The sequence below is a fragment of the Pelobates fuscus genome, chromosome 4, assembly GCF_036172605.1.
Source record: "Pelobates fuscus isolate aPelFus1 chromosome 4, aPelFus1.pri, whole genome shotgun sequence".
NCBI lineage: Eukaryota > Metazoa > Chordata > Amphibia > Anura > Pelobatidae > Pelobates > Pelobates fuscus.
The window spans coordinates 176,961,902-176,979,068 of NC_086320.1; the positions used below are offsets into that span (position 1 = coordinate 176,961,902).

General features: G+C 38.9%; 1 protein-coding gene across 1 annotated transcript in view; it reads right to left on the minus strand.

Annotated features, from left to right (window-relative positions):
• Nucleotides 1-17,167, minus strand: part of LOC134607955 (cytochrome c oxidase subunit 4 isoform 1, mitochondrial-like) — an 83,608-nt gene that overhangs the window by 42,398 nt on the left and 24,043 nt on the right. The window contains exons 2-4 of the mRNA XM_063450556.1: nucleotides 13,501-13,597; nucleotides 4,285-4,455; nucleotides 3,049-3,183 (exon numbers count right to left, since the gene is read on the minus strand). Coding sequence (XP_063306626.1) covers nucleotides 3,049-3,183; nucleotides 4,285-4,455; nucleotides 13,501-13,597 — 403 coding nt within the window. The remainder of the gene's footprint in view (nucleotides 1-3,048; nucleotides 3,184-4,284; nucleotides 4,456-13,500; nucleotides 13,598-17,167) is intronic.

Genomic DNA, 17,167 nt, shown 5'->3' on the forward strand with positions numbered 1-17,167 from the left:
CTACTTCAGTCACTTATATAACCACTCCCCCCACAGCGACAGCGAACTCCACCAACACTTGACAAACATAGAGACCTTCCTTAACCACTCGGATCTGCCCACAGTAACAGAGGGAGAAGCCGACCTCTTAAATGAACCGATCGCACCAGAGGAAATCGCAGCAGCGATCTCAATACTCAAAGGCAACAAAGCCCCAGGCCCTGATGGCTACGATATCCAATACTACAAGGCATTTAAAACAGAACTGATCCCACAACTGACCAAACTATATAATCATTTTATGACTGGAGGAACCCCAGACCGAGACATGGCCACAGCAAACATTGTACTGCTGCCAAAACCCAACAAAGACACCACTCAGACCGCCAACTATAGACCAATCTCCCTTATCAACACGGATTTAAAGATATTCGCAAAAATTCTGGCGACAAGACTAACCTCACTACTGCCTAAACTAATACACTCAGACCAAGTGGGTTTTATCCCAGGCAGACAGTTATACGAAAACACCCGTAGAGGGGTAGACTTACTATGGCACATGGGACAGACCAAATCCCCATCACTGGCCCTGTCACTGGACGCAGAGAAGGCCTTTGACAGGGTACAGTGGCCCTTTATGTTCCGACTCATGGAAAAGCAGGGATTCCCAGAAAAATACATAACAGCTACCAAAGCACTCTACACGGACATACAAGCCCAAACACTTATAACCGGTGCCCAAAAAACACCTTTCAGTGTAAGTAATGGAACGAGACAGGGCTGCCCCTTGTCCCCGCTCCTCTTCGCGATGGTGTTAGAACCCATGCTGCAAGCCATCAGAAATGACCCTAACATCAAAGGGATACAAATAGGAACACAACAATACAAAGTGGCGGCGTACGCAGACGATGTTCTGCTCACGCTGTCCGATCCAAAACAGTCACTGGCACACCTGCATACGCTCCTACTGGAGTATGGCGAGGTGTCGGGATACAGGGTAAACCTCACCAAATCGGTGGCTCTCTCCTTCCATGTCACTGAAGAGGACAACACTCATCTAACCAACACATACAAAATTAAACTAGCTAAAGAACAATTCACGTACCTAGGGATACAGTTAACAAAAAAACATTCTATGCTATACAGGCAAAACTACACAACACTAATGCACAAACTGAAAAAAGATCTGGAGAACTGGTCGGACAAACCAATTTCTTGGATAGGGAGATTGCACTCCATAAAGATGAATGTCCTGCCCAGACTCCTTTTCCTATTCTAAGCATTACCCGTTAAAGTCACAAAAAAGGATATAGCCGACATCCAAAAGGCAATAGACGAATTTATATGGCAGGGAAAAAGACCCCGGATAGCCAGAGCGGTACTATACAATCCAAAGTGGAGGGGGGGCCTAGGACTACCACACTTACACCACTACTATCTAGCAGCACAGATAGCGCAAATAGCACATTGGCACAGCCCTGAGGGACAACATCAATGGGTAGATATAGAAACCACCCTCATGGGCAAAGACCCACCACAACTACTCATATGGACCCCTAAAAACCACAGGGTAATTCTCAGAACCACCTGCCCAGCAATTCTAAACTCTATAGACATATGGGACAAAACAGCCATAAAATACCAACTCATGAACAACCCCTCCCCCATGACACCGATACTCCGTAACAGAGCGTTCCCACCAGGACTATGTACAGAAGCTTTCCTAGGAATCAAAGCCACAGGGACACACAGATATGCTCATCTGTACCAAGATAACCAGGTAATCACCTTTGACCAACTAAAAACTCTAGCACCCCTGACAAACCATGATTTCTTCAGATACATTCAAATCAGAGACTTCGCACAAACAACAGAAGTCAGAACAGCAATACACAAACGCAAAACTTTTTTCGAGAGCATGTGCCTTAGGGAACACATGCCCACGAAAATGATAACAACACTGTATAACCATATAGGGGAGGAATCAGGAGAATGGGGTACGTTAACCTACACGGACAGGTGGGAAATGGATCTGGGAGAGAAGCTAGAGGGGGAGGAGTGGCGAGACATATGGGACGCAAGTTCCAAGATTTCAATATGCACCACCTTACAGGAACAAATGCACAAAATCCTATTCAGGTGGTACACCACCCCGACAAAACAATGCCATATGGGCCTGAGCTCATCAGACACATGCTGGAGACTATGTGGGGAAAAAGGCACTTACATCCACATGTGGTGGGAATGCCCCAAGGTTAGAATATACTGGAAAGAGGTGACAGACCAAAACTCACGCATACTGCAGAGACCTCTGACCGCAGACCCATGGGCTTGCCTCCTGTCCAGACCGACTGAGGGGTTAGACAAACACAATCAGAAATTACTAAACTCACTAAATCTGGCAGCCCGCAGGGCGTTAGCACAACATTGGAATAAAACAGACACCCCACCTATCACGCTTGTACGGACGAAAATTAGAGATAACTGTCTGATGGACAGGTTGACGGCCCAGGTGCGAAACACCTCATCTACCTACCGAAAAGTATGGGAACCATGGGAACAGTTTGACACATGATTTAGGGGACTTAACTCTCAACTGGTAAAACCAATGGTTTGGATAATAATGCTGAGCCAAACAACCCTGTAATGCGCAACTATGTGACATATGTTAACCAAATTTATGTTATTTGTTAAATTCTTGTATTATTTCATTACAAAAAAGAAAAATGGACGGTTACCATGACGGAAACAATGGGCTTCTGCGTAAGCCAAACAAAGCATATGTATTACTATGTAACTGTCAAACCAAAAATAAAGAATTGAAAAAAAAAAAAAATGTAGAAGATGAGCCATCACCAATGGAATATGCCTGATGGTTTCACTGGTTTCCATGGTAATTGCCCCACTTTTAGTACTTTAGATCTTTTTAAAACAGAAGACTTTGATAAATCTGACCCTCGGTGTTCACTTTTTTACTGATATTTTATTCAATACTTTTTATACTTTTTCACAAATTAATATTTTATGTTTCTGCGTTCCAGTAAATGAAGTAAACTTATGTCAACTGACCGTATGTTCGGTGCCACCAGAGATATAATCCACCAAAAGCCAAGAAGTACATCACGCCGCCCACGATGGTTTTCCACTCTGATCCTGATCCTGCATTCATCTTTTTATAGGACTGGCAGAAGTTTATCCGATATACTGCAGAGAGGGATAGCAACATGAAAGAGTACTCGATATCAATGGCTGCTCAGCATTTCATAAATGAAAGCCCGTCATAGATTCCCAACACGTGTAAGGATAATACAAATTAAAATATCCACATGATATATACAGGTGCAATAACAGCAGAAAGGAGCACTGGTAAAATCACCCAACATTATGTGCTAAAATTGTGAAAGAATATTGACCACTGTCAACACTGTCCTATATTCTCATAATAGGAGTGTACCATGGTTTATGGTACTTGGAAAAAGTATTTTATAAGTGGCTGCAGAATATACACTGTTTGCACTTATCATTATTTGTTGATACATATTATATGTTATCATGTCATTTATATTAACTTTTATTCTTTTTATGTATACTGGTGCTACAATAACAGTGATATTGTGTAATATTGCACACCAATGTATTAATACAGACCAACTCATTAGAAAAAAATATTTTCTTTTCTTTCATATTTTACTATTTTTGTAAAAAAAATATATTTTACAGCCATATAGCCTTTATCATGTTGCTATATATGTATATGGAGAAGATACACCACAGGAGACTAAAAAATAATGACCGTTGCATGCTTTTTTTCTAACATCCCTTGTTTAATTAAGATACGATTGTGTAGAAAGAGTGTAAAAAAAGTATACACATAATAAGATATGTTTGCAGAAATGTAAGTTATCCTAGATACTAGAAAATATCCTGGGGGCTTCTTATGGACTTTTGGAAGAATATAAAATGTGGGTTTTCTTAGATATTTAACATTTAGAAGTTATATCCATTACAATTTTAAATCCCAGCATATTCCCTGTATATAATAAATTATATAGGGATCTTTTAATTTCTATTAACCGGTCTTCATCTAATTTTTTATTACATTCTGTTTAAATTTCTCATTTCCATTTTTTTTTGTTGGTCTGCACTAAATATTTGTAATTTAATTTTTAAAGGTATATAATTGAAGATTCAAATTCAGTTTAAGTGAAAGAAGTTCCTAAAGCAATAGAAATATTTATATTATTTCTATTAATTAGTTTTAGAACATTGAGTGGAAAATCGGGATCTAAAATATGAATTACTTACAAGCTAGTTTTTCTTCTTTGGTAAGCTGGTTCCAGGGTCCATTTTCTTTTTCTTTCAGAGCCTTCTGCTCTTTGGTCAGTTCAGTTAAAAACGGTACATCAGGCAAGGGGTATTCCCGTCGGTCACAGTACATTGTTTTAGAATAATCAATTGGGTAATTACTGGGAAAACCTGGTAAAAAAAAAAGCACAAGAAAGTAATGGAAAACATGTATACAGCCATTATAGGAGATGTATAAATTAAGTGTGGGCTGTACACAGTAACACAGGAGTAATGGGTGTAATGATCTAAAATTTAGCATGATATTGCAACTTTGCTACACATTTCTCACAAAAACGTTAAATAATCTCTATTTTTACACTAAATATCTTACTGATCATTGCTAACATTTACAAGTCTTCCATTTTTGTAAAGCTATACAAATACATCTAGTAGATCCCACAGTGCCACCCCGTTAGAACGTGTACGTGTAATGCCAAAACATTAATATTCTGGTAGAAGATGAACTGGCATCTCATGCAGTCACATCAAAGGAAACATCATGTAAAATTTTATCATCATGTAAAAAGTTCCTAACTATGCAAAATCTGAATGTAGCTAAGCATATTGTGTCCTTATTTTGAAACTTGGAGAAACCAGTATCCTCAGCGCTAAGGTTCTGGTTCATAGAAATAGAAGAACTGAGAACAATGGACGAACTTTGGGGCGAATCCTGACCAATACTATAATCTTGGCCCGATAGTGTCTTCAATGTAGACTAAAGATTAGGGAATTGTACATTAACCTCTATGTAAGTTTATTCTCCCCTTTGTATCAGAATCTGAACGACATAATTTATCATACCCTGCCCCCATTTCCTCCTTCTTGGTCGAACATTACCCCCCTCTCCCCTCCCCATTACACAATATGTCACTCATTGCATAGTTTCTCCATGACTCATAAAGCTTACTGTTTAGATATGTTTAATTTTGTTTGTTGAGCCAATACCATCTGTATAATTATCAAATCGATTATCTACCAAACCATTATTTATCAATTGTCTCTATGAATGTTGCCACAGATGACTGTACATGAATGTCACAATTTATGATATTTCTATTTAATAATATTATAATTACCTATACAATATCATTTACAAAAAGAACAAGAGTAAATTCTCCCAGTGAATACTGTTACATATTGATCAAGTTAAATAGGTTGAAAGAGGAAAAAAAACTCCACCCATTTGATCAATAAAAGTCCATCAAATTCAATCAAGTTTCTGTTGATGCCAAAACCAAAAAAAATTTAACAGTTAAGTTTTCTGACAGTCACTGCCTTTGCAGCTCTTATCATTTATTATTACCAACTCCCTGGTTTTGCATCCCTCCTATAACAGGCACCTCATTCCAGGGCCCTTTTTAGCACTGTACTGCAGAGAGCCCCATGTGGAAGTTCTTTCCCAAGTAAGTGGGAGCAAACCGTAGGCTGTTTGAGTAGGACTTGCCAAAGATGGGGTAGATCGACGTTGTGGCAGGATTATGCAATGTATGATCATATAGTGTAACTAAACAAAAAAAGGGAGAATAAGCTAAAAGTCCACCTTACATACAAGTATGAAGGTATAAACCTGCTCATTCAGTGGTCTATGCCCCTAGAGTAGATGAACTTGTAATAAGAAGGGAAAAGATCAAATACACAAAAGAAATAGACAAAACAGAAAGAAAAACAAAAGGGAAAAAGGAAATAAGTAAAATGTGGGTATTGTACCTTTAATAGGACAAGGGATACATAAAACAAAAAATAATAATGGTAAAAAAATGTCAACTGGCTCAATAAGTAGCCAAAAGAGAGAGAATATCCCTTGTATCTAGGGAAGTGAGGTATAACTTCACAGGAAATTGGGTCTAAGCCCACACAGTTTGCAAAGTACTAAGGACCGAATAACAGGTCGTAATTAAATAGCAAAATATAGTGTTTTAGGCTTAGAAAGTGAAACTACCAGAGATCTGGTCTTATCCAATAAGTCTCACCAGAAGTCTGGAAAAAATAGGCAGGGGGTATTTGCAGATAGAGATATGCATAAAGTGAACCTTGGTAGTTAAGGTACCCCTAAGGGGAGCACAGTAGTTGCTAGTGCCGGTTCATAGGTACAGCTAGTGCAAGGGGTTAAAAAAAGAAAAAAATTCTTACCCCCCTAGGCATACAGATATATCCAGAATACATGTAGCTTATTACCAAGAAAAGAAAAGGCTACCAAAACTGTAACTGTAACTAAACCCCCATTTTTGCCTAGATTAGGTTTTTAAAAAAAAAAAAAAAAAAAACAACAACAAACTATTAAAAACTGTAAGCTTTGAAGTTGCTGCTTAGTGGATGAGTGAGTGTGCTGGATCATGTGTATTCTATTATCATTGTTGTAATAATGATAAGCTAGGGAATTTGCATATATTTGCATCTGTTTGTATGTATGTCTCACTGTAAGTTGAATGACATGTTGCTGGAGGCTAGTGCTTGTGGTGAATAAAGTGATTTGGGTATTCTTGCACCCCTTACCCCTTGAACAGAATTGTTGGTTCTGTTATTTTGTGCGGCACAAGGACACAGTCTGTGGACCTGTGTGCTGAAAGCTAAATCACTTGGGCCTGTGATCCAAAATCATCTTTGTAAAGATGGTGTCAGCAGCACTCAGAGCAACTGTTTTTTCCTACAAGAAAAAAGGTTCATAAGGGGTGATATCTACCTACTTTGAGGACAGAGTATAAGACCATATGCTGAAGCAGTGGCGTACTAAGCGGGGGGTGAGAGGTGGGGGTTGGATGGTCCACCCGAGTGCCACTCATCAGGGGGTGCCGGATCACCCAGTGATTGGCAGGAGGGGAGTGCACTGCACAGCACTCTCCTCCTGCTGGTCATTGAATGTAACATGGCCGAGGAGGTGGACCACAGTAGAAGAGCCTCTGTTTCCCTACCCGGTCAGACAGGAAGTGCTCACAGAGAACACAACTGTTTCCTGTCAGACTGGCTACAGGAAACAGAGGCTCCTCTGCCGCGGACTGCCCACTGAGCAGGTGAGGCTGAGCAGGCACAGCACAGGGGAGGGGGGCTAAAGAGTGCCCAGAGGTGGGGGAACAAAGAAGGTCACAGGGGAGGGGGCTAAAGAGAGCACATGAGGTGGACTAAAGAGGGAGGGGGACAAGAAGGACACAGGAGGGGGGCTAACGAGGGCACAGGAGGGGGGAAAGAAGGGCACAGGGAAGAGGGGCTAAGGAGGGTACAGGAGGGGGGACAAAGAAGGACACAGGATGGAAGGGGAGATAAAGAGAGCACAGGAGGGGGGAGAAAGAAGGGCGCAGGATGGAATGGGGGATAAAGAGAGCACAAGAGGGGGAACAAAGAAGAACAAGGGAGAGGAGGGAGGAAAGAAGGGCACAGAAGTGTAGAAGGGTTAAAGAGGGAACGGAAGGGTAGGAGGGCTAAAGAGGGAACAGAAAATGGTCAAAGAAGGGCACAGGAGGGGAGGAAGCAAACGAAGGGCACAGGAGGGAAGGGGCAAAAGAAGTGCACAGGAGGGGGGCTAAACAGGGCAGAGGGGCTAAACAGGGCACAGTAGTGTATCCTCCCTTGATACATTTAGGGATCTGTTCTCTCTTCTTTCCACTTTGCTCCCTATAAGGTGTTCCTCGCTTGGGTGGTGGAGTCTCTCTTTCTTTACAGATGGGGGAGTCCTATTAGAGCATTTTCTCTCCTAGATTTTACAATTAAGACCGTGTACCTTTCTCTAGAAGGTGGGATATTATATAGGGGGGTTCTGCTGGTTTACCCTACGGTAAAACCTACCTTCCCAGTGGTGGATATGATATCATGAGATGGCATTCTATACAGCAGGATGAGTAACTGTTGGACTCCACCTTTTTCCTTCATTCCCTAGACCCAATTAGGCTTACACCCATAATATTGAGCTATTGTTGGTCTGTTTCCTTTTTCACATTAGTTTGCAATAAAAGCTAGGGTTCCTTTTAAGTTAACTTTTTCTCATTGAGCTCATTCCTTTTGCTCTCCCTTTTAATGGAGTGTAATAGGATTTTTTTTTATTAGCTTTAAATGTTGTTTCTGCTATTTGGAGGCATTTTGACAGTCTTAGGACCAGTCAGCCAAACACATCTTTGTAAAGACCTTGTTTAGGAACACTCAGAGGAACTGATTCTTTCCTTTAAGAAGAAGCGGTCAGAAGAGGTGATATCTGCCTATTTAGTTGGCAGAGACATGACCTTATCCTGAAGAATTGTGGTGGCCCCTGATGCCACTGGAAAACGAATAGATGATGTAGCGAGACAGGTCTCTATCCAAAGCTGGGTAGCAGTTTATCCTGTTCCGTTGCATTAACCCAATATGAACCTGTTAGAATTGCTGCAGCCAAAATTAAAGTGTCAGTTACAGTGCCAATTAGACTTCTTCTCAAATGAATAACCTGTCTATACCTTGCATGTTAGCTGGGATTTTCTGATAAAACAACCACTCTAAGCAAGATATTTGTGTAATATCATACAAATATTACTTATAGTGAAGTATTACCATTAATTATGTTTTAATAACCTTAAGTGCAATGCCATTTTGTTGGTTTTGGACTTTATTTCACTTCTTTGGGGGACTGCAGCTGGATTTGTCACTTTTGCTTATTTATTTTGTGCTACATGTCATATAATATTTAGCACTGTCTACATTCTGGGTATTGAAATGTCTATATTCCACCATGTAATGCTATCATCTTCCACTTGATGTCTCAGTCTCCTAATTTACCCAAATTCCCTCATAGAAGTTTAATATACTGCACAGGCTGAATTAGCGTAGTTTGTATAATGTGCAAATACTTTCACGTGGCTTCTTCATTGCAAGATCACTAATGAAGAGGTTAAGGAGAAATTAAGACCAACCTTGAGCTACTCCACTCACCACTTTTGCCCAACTAAAAAAAAATTCCATTAAAACTACTCTGTGCACCCTTCACGCTGCTATCCTTGAGGCAATTTTCAGACCAAGAACATTACTTTTCAGTAACTATCAAACATTTTAGCAAAATCTACTGCTGCACATTGATCTATTAAGCCAGTTTTACAAGATCTGCTGTAAAATCAGTTTAATTATTTATAATGACAGTACTGTTCAAAACGAATGCTTGAATATTAATCCCAAATCTGTAATTTCTGAGTTTTTACCCCTTTTCAAATACAGGCCCCACATCTACAGTATGCCATTTCTTTTAATGAATCAGTGGAAGAAAAGCAATTGGGACACTGTTCTTTCCTTCCTTGTGCATTTATTGAGGACTATTCAGTGAAAGAATATGTAATTGAGACAAGAGGACAGAATTAAATAATTCCTACTGTTTGTATTTATTCTTCATTCTGAAGGGACAGCTTAGTTAAATAAGCAGCAGATATATTATCAAAAGGATAAACTTTTTTGGGAGGGAACAAAATTTGGTAAAACATTAACAATGTATTTAATTGGTACCTAACTTTCATGTACCACATACACACACACACACACCTAACCTTGATTGTCCAGTGGAGGCCTTTTTTGAGTACCTAACTATTTGTTCTCCACCATCACATGCTCGTCATCGACAAATTGGTGTTCAACCTTTGTAGCAATTGAACTTCACGACAATGTCTTTTATGACAAACCTTGAGTTTATCATTGTTTATATGGATAGTAAATACTTTCTTGTAAAAGGTACTAATGCATCTCTATGCTGTAAAGTTTTTCACCTTTAATCTTAACTATCAGTCACTGGGTCAGATTTTGAGAAATTGTGAGCCCTATAAAATATGAGCATTGATAAGAGTTTGTTTTTACATTTTCTTACATATCTTTATTTCCCTTTAGTTATTACATATGTCTTGTAGAGCTTTACAAAGTTCAGCACTTGCTCGTAAATAAGGGGTTGCACTGAGAACAATATGTAATTAGACATTTAGTACACATGGATTCCAAGGGATATATGAGAGTGTGTATTATTTAACAATTGGGAAGCTAACAAGAGGTGATAAACTGATCTGATTTGCAGAAAGGAATGAGAAAATAAGATATTTGGAAATCAGAAAAAAGCTACTTTTTATATAATTTTCAATATATTTTAGAACTTCTAACATATATTTTGTTGCTGGCACAAGTGCTGAATTAGATCAATGTTAGATAAAGGTTGGTGGAAATGGTGAGTAAACATTGCTTCTGTTTTGCAGCCATAGCAATGGGCAATACAAGGTCGTGCATCACCACCTGATGCATGGTGTGTGAGGGATTTTAATAAAAGATGACCATGGGTCCCAGAAGGCCTAGCAAATAATTGCTATTCTTGCTCCAACCCATATGTGGTGGTGGAGATCTATAAATACAGGAAAGGGTGTATCTTATTGGGTTGGGGCCTCTGAATAACATTTAGAGTATCAATAATGTTGGTCTAGGAGGTCTCCAGTCTCTAGCCACGAATACTCACTCACAAATAAATTCAGAAGAAAAAAATCAGAGTGAGGGTGTTGAAGGGGTAGAATTAGATTGCAGATTCTAATAATACCATGAATGGAGCTAACATGTTGGTATAATAAGGTCTTTGAAGTCTTTGAGAGTAGCTAAAAAGGTGATGAGATATAGGTCTTGTGACAAAAAGGTCCATAACAGGAAATTAGCAGAATGGCCCTGATTCTGTATCCTTAAATAATTTTGGTTTAGCAAGAGTTGCAAGTAACAATATTGATAATAAAAATATGAGAGAAGTGAAGTTTGGAAGTCATGATAGTGTGTGCAATTAGTTTTTCATCTTTGCTTCCTGTTACTATCCTCTATAAGGCCACTGCCTCTCAAACACTTTCCTTTAAGCACTTAAAATCCATAGGATATTCTTGCAGACTACTCTCAGGAATGGATAAAGGAATATATATTCTGTCATTGAGATCAAGAAATTCCTTCCAGAGGACTGTTATATCTATAAATCCAATTATGCTAAAACCTTAAAAGGCTCAAATTATTAGCCAGTTTTCTGTCACTAATACCAGATTATGTAGGTGCAATTCTAACTGTGAGAGTGCTCGAATCTAAACCGGAGCAACCTTGCAATACAAGTTGCTAAAATGAACCTTCTGCTGATGAATCCCAAAAGATACACACATGTAGAGATTGGGAAAGACAGAGAAACACATGCACATGTGGGGGGGAGAATGTGGGATGGTTTTAGGATTGCTGTGCATCAATGGAAATTCAGTCCACGAATACCTGCATCTATTGTTTTAGGGCTACATTTACCATGATGCTCAGCAAGCCAAATCACTACATTCACTACACACACTACATTCACTATACACACTCTGCAATCACTATGTACACACTACATCCACTACACAAATACACACTTTGCAATAATTATACAAACACACACGCTGCATTCACTACGCACACACTACAACCACTACACAAACACACACTCTGCATTCACTATACACTCACTATATCCACTATACAAACACACTCTGCATTTACTATACACATCTGCATTAACTATACACATCTACATTTACTACACAAACACACACTCTACACAAACACATACACATCTAATGCATACAAACATTACATTCATTACACAAAACATACAATCCGACACCACTATACACAGTTTTAGTTCCATGAATTGTTTTTAGTAACACATCTATAATTTCTGAGAACAGTCCAGTCCCTGGCCACTCCTCCGCTCACACCTCTAAAAGTAAGGTGTCCCTCTTTGTTCATTTGGAAATTTGGAAGGCATGCTACTCTACCAGATAAAAAGTGAAATTTTCAATATAGCATTAATTCACAAGAAGAAGCTGATGTGTATTGTAGTCATTGCAGCTGGCCCAGCAGTAATGGGACTAAGCGCAGGACTTCTCTTTTTGTATTTGTATTTACTTTGTATCACACAGCCTGGTTACAATGCTGCTGCCCATCCCATGTGTTCCCTATTAAGGGTTAATAAGTATAGGGGTGTATATAAAAAATACCCCTTTCTGTCTCATTAGAGATATTTTTGCCAGAAGCTCAAGGAAGCAGGCTGAAGGGTCAGTGTTAGGACCCGCTTAGGGGGGGTCTGCCTTGACGTTGGCAGGCGGGCCTTACCTCCAATGGCCATTGGAGCAACTAAATGACCTCCATTTGTCTAAATATACATAGGGATTAAGGAGAAAGCGCAAGTAACATTTTCTTTACTTTGGTTTTTACTACATATTGGGGCTGATGTGTATTGTAGTCATTGCAGCTGGCCCAGCAGTAATGGGACTAAGCGCAGGACTTCTCTTTTTGTAAGTGAATATCTGATGACTGTTTTTCTTTAAAGCGACCCTGTCATGCTTTTTAAAAAAACTTTTTATTTAAATTTCCTTATGACCCCTTTATCTTTTTTTGTAAATCAGTTTTTATTGAAGTTTTTGGTAACATAGGTAATAGATAACAACGTTTTTCACATGGGATACGCAGGTCCTCATCAGAAAGAGAACATGAATACAAAACTCGTGTGGTAAGTATTGTCACAAGGAACTTTGGTGTAATTATGTTCCTGGGGCTGGGTCATAGCCTAAAGTTTTCCGTCGGTCAACATTTCAGTTACCTTCTCTTCACCCTCCTTTCCCTCTGATGTGTGTCAAAGGGTATAACATTCTGCTTCCTATCCAACTTTGTATGTTCACTTGTGACTTGGACTCAAGATTTACCTTATTTAGACAGGTGGGCTGCGTCATACCCTGTGGCATATGACCCTATTCTATCTAGCTGGATGCCCCCTTTATCTTAATGATTATACTCCACCCCCCCAACCGCCACCCTGCCAGAGACACTTGACTTTATTTATATTTATTATATTTTCCTTTATGTGACAGATCACAATGCCAATGATGTCTACTATTTGCCCTTCTGTGGGATTGATTTTACTGATGGATTGACAATTGAAACAGAACCTTGCTTTTAGCTCCAGCCATCCACGTTTTGTCAACCTCACTGATGTACACAAATAAGTAGTTTACATTTCATTATGTATTTTATGGAAACTCGAGCAGTCGGGAAAAAAAAAGATATTCAGACATAGGATGATTTGTAGAAACAGATTAGAAAATGAATCTTTCTGGTGACATAGCCTGTTTGAACTTCAGATTACAATACAGTATTAATTTATAATGTAGCTTTATATTTATATTGGGGTTTTTTCCTCACCATATCCCTGAGTTGCAGATTGAGAGCTGGTGGTAGACAAGCTTCTCCAGGCGATGGACCTTGTCCCTTTCAGGGCACGAGCAACAGAAGTTAGCATCTAAAGAAAGAAGAGCCTGTCAATAAGATATTTTATTCAAGGTAATCACAGTATATATTATATGTATAATTTCTTACCATAGAAACCCACCATGAAGACACACTCACAGTTTGTGACTTCTTCCTGGGCTTACTTACTAAAAGTCTGCCTAGCCAGCCCTCTGTCTCCAGGACCATGCAAGGAGCGCTTTTTAGGTCTCAGGTTCACTTTTCTATTCTTGGGAGTGGGACTGGGGGAGAGTGCGCAAGAATTCCGATTGTATGTGTAATTGTTAATATATTACAAAATCAATATACTTATGTACAGATGATTCTGATCTCTTGAGACCGGGCCAGATCATTTATGTGAATACAGAATTATTGTGAGACCAAACGTGACTTATTGAATTTAGAACACACATTGTAAGTGTGTAGCTATCTGTCAAGCTCTTTCTGACAGCTCATCTGACAAACCCACTGACTTTGACACCAAGTTTACCCATTACTCACATTGGCAAAGTTTTACAATTAGTGCCATCATTGTAAATTGAAAAAGCTATTTTGTAAATCAGAAAATATAGCTGCAATGGCATCACAGTTAAAACAATGGAATTTGTATACTTCTGAGCACTAATGAGCCATAATGTTTGCAGAAACATAAAATATGAAAGTCATTATAAACCAGTTCCTTAAAATAATTCTGTGTATCCATTCCTGGCAGAATACCATTCCTTTATTCCCTTAGCTATCATATCGCTGGAATGACAAATGGTAGCTTGTCTATTAAATGTGTTTGCTTCTTTTTTTCCCCCATGTGTAGTTTTTATTGAATAGAAATATGCAGGAAAGGTAAGACAGGTAGGCGATATGCCCAAAGGAAAGTAAGTCAAGAAACAGGAACTCTTATGAATGTTGCACAAAATAAAGTGAATTATAGATTGTTGCCTTGGGTTTCAATATTAAATACTTTAAATAATATTTACATCAAATCCTGGGCTGTCAAGGCACGGCTTGGCATGTAGTGTACATCCTTGTTCACCTTCATGATGCTATGCTCTGGGCTCATGAACACACATTATTATTATTTATTATTATTATTGCCATTTATATAGCGCCAACAGATTCCGTAGCGCTTTACAATATTATGAGAGGGGATTTAACTATAAATAGGACAATTACACATAAACTTAAGGGAACAATAGGTTGAAGAGGACCCTGCTCAATCGAGCTTACATTCTATAGGTGATGGGGTGAAAAACACATTAGGACAGGAATTTGCAGTCAAATAAGGTGGGCTACCCTCTAGGAGAGGGCAATAGACAGGTATGTGAGGTAGGGGTTAGTCTTGGAGGCCATAAGCTTTCCTAAAGAGATGGGTTTTAAGGCACTTCTTAAAAGATGCAAGACTAGGGGAGAGTCTGATGGCGGTAGGCAGGCTATTCCATAGGAAGTCCTGCAAGCGTGAGTTGGCCTTACGGGTGCGGACAATGGACAGGAGGTTGTCACGGGCAGAGCGGAGAGACCGAGGAGGGACATACCTATGGATCTGTGAGGAGATATAAGAGGGGCTAGAGTTGTTCAGTGCTTTATAGGTGTGAGTTAGTACCTTGAATTGACTCCTATAGCATACAGGAAGCCAATGTAAGGACTGGCAGAGGGGTGAGGTGTGAGAGAAACGACTAGAGAGGAAAATCAGTCTAGCAGCAGCGTTCATTACGGACTGTAGGGGTGCAGTACGGCTTTTGGGAAGACCAATCAGGAGAGGGTTACAATAATCCATGCGGGAAATTACTAGAGCATGGACAAGCTCCTTGGTAGTATCTGGTGCAAGAAAGGGGCGGATGCGGGCTATGTTTTTAAGATTGAAATATACCCAGACTGCAAGCTTTATTTGTTGTAGAAGATGCTTATTTGGGAAGATAATGGCTTTGGTACCCAGAAGAGCTGCGTAGGTACTTGCAATTGAATATTATATCTGCTGAGCTCCTCGCAATTTCTGTGTTTCAATAACAGTAACTACTGTGAGTAAAAACAAAACAATTTCCATCTAAACGATGACAACTCTTCGTATTTTAAATCTAAAAATCCCCAAACCACTCTTAAAAAACAGTATCATTTTAAAAGATGACAAAAAAAAAACATGTTTTTACTCATTGTTTGTTTGTTTTTTAAATCTAAACCTATGGCAATGCACTGAAGATGATAGAGTTTGCATCCCTCGCTACTTCAATTCATGTTATGTCGTGTTCATTTATATCAACACATTTTAATAAACCTGCTTTTTTGTTTTTTTGCTGTCTACATACAGCTCTTATCTGCTGGTGCTCAGCATGTTTTTGAAATGTAATCTACGGTATATCTGAAATTACAAATTGTGGGTTTGTATTTCATTAAACCTGCAATAAGGAAGTATATTTAACCCTTTAGTGGCCTTGTCCAAGATTCTATGCATTTGAGACCAAGGCCTTTTTGTAACTTTTGCTATGTGTTTATTCTGCCACAATTTAATGCATTCTGGTCTGATAAGACGATTAAATTTACTAGCAGTCACAGACTTCAAAATCACAAGACAAAAGGTATATACTTATAGAAAGAAGAACTTCCCAAGAGTTTAGCTAAGAGTATTGTGACATTTTCCATTTAACCCATTTTCCACCAATTTCTGACATATCTGACTGTTATACTGTTTTTTTGTGTGTTTTTCACATACATTTCATTTGCATGGGAATTTCAGACCAAGACTGTAAAAAATGAAGATTTTTGTTCTTCTACTGCCCCCACTACGAATGTGTCCTACATCTAGAACTTTAATTTTTGAGAAGTTATTGGGTAAAATTACAGACATGCCAATTTCAGTTTATAAATTACAAATTAGTATCCCCTAAGGTTGCTCTACCTCCATTTATAGGGACAGTCCCTATTCTGGTCACAAATCTCTCTTTATTGTTCGTGAGTCCGAGTATATAACAGCGCTCCACAGCAATAATACTCCCAGTAATGTGTCTTTTAAACTAGAATAAATGTGACTGCCTCTGTCCACATCCCTTCTCACACCCTTAACATTAAAGTGTCCCTCTTTATATATTTGAAATTTTGGGATGTGTGTATTAGCATAAAAACAACTTAAGAAATTTAATATAGATCAATTTGGCCATTTCATCAAAAACTTTGGTGTATGTTTTCACATACATTCGGACTTTAATGGTGAATTACACAATTCACGTTTGTTCTACTATTTCAAAGACTTATTGAAAATGTTTGAACCTTGCACACCCATTATCAGAGGTTAAAAGGCACTTTTTTCTCTTTTCTCTCAATTGTGTGTACATTTTGCTTGTGGTGACTAAGGCAAGGCACGGCTTTCTGTGCGCTCTTTATAACTTGGAGCACATACCTTTAAGAAATGCAATAACTTCATCTTAATGAAGTGATTTGGAGGAATAGATGCTGGCCTGTTTTATTACAGATAAGCACAGTGCTGTTTGTAGGAGAATTATATTGGAGGATCACGTGATGATCTCACAAAAGGAGGATTGGGCTGCAGTGAAATTGGATTAAAGGTAAGTTTAGTGGAATTTAATTTTTTTTATGA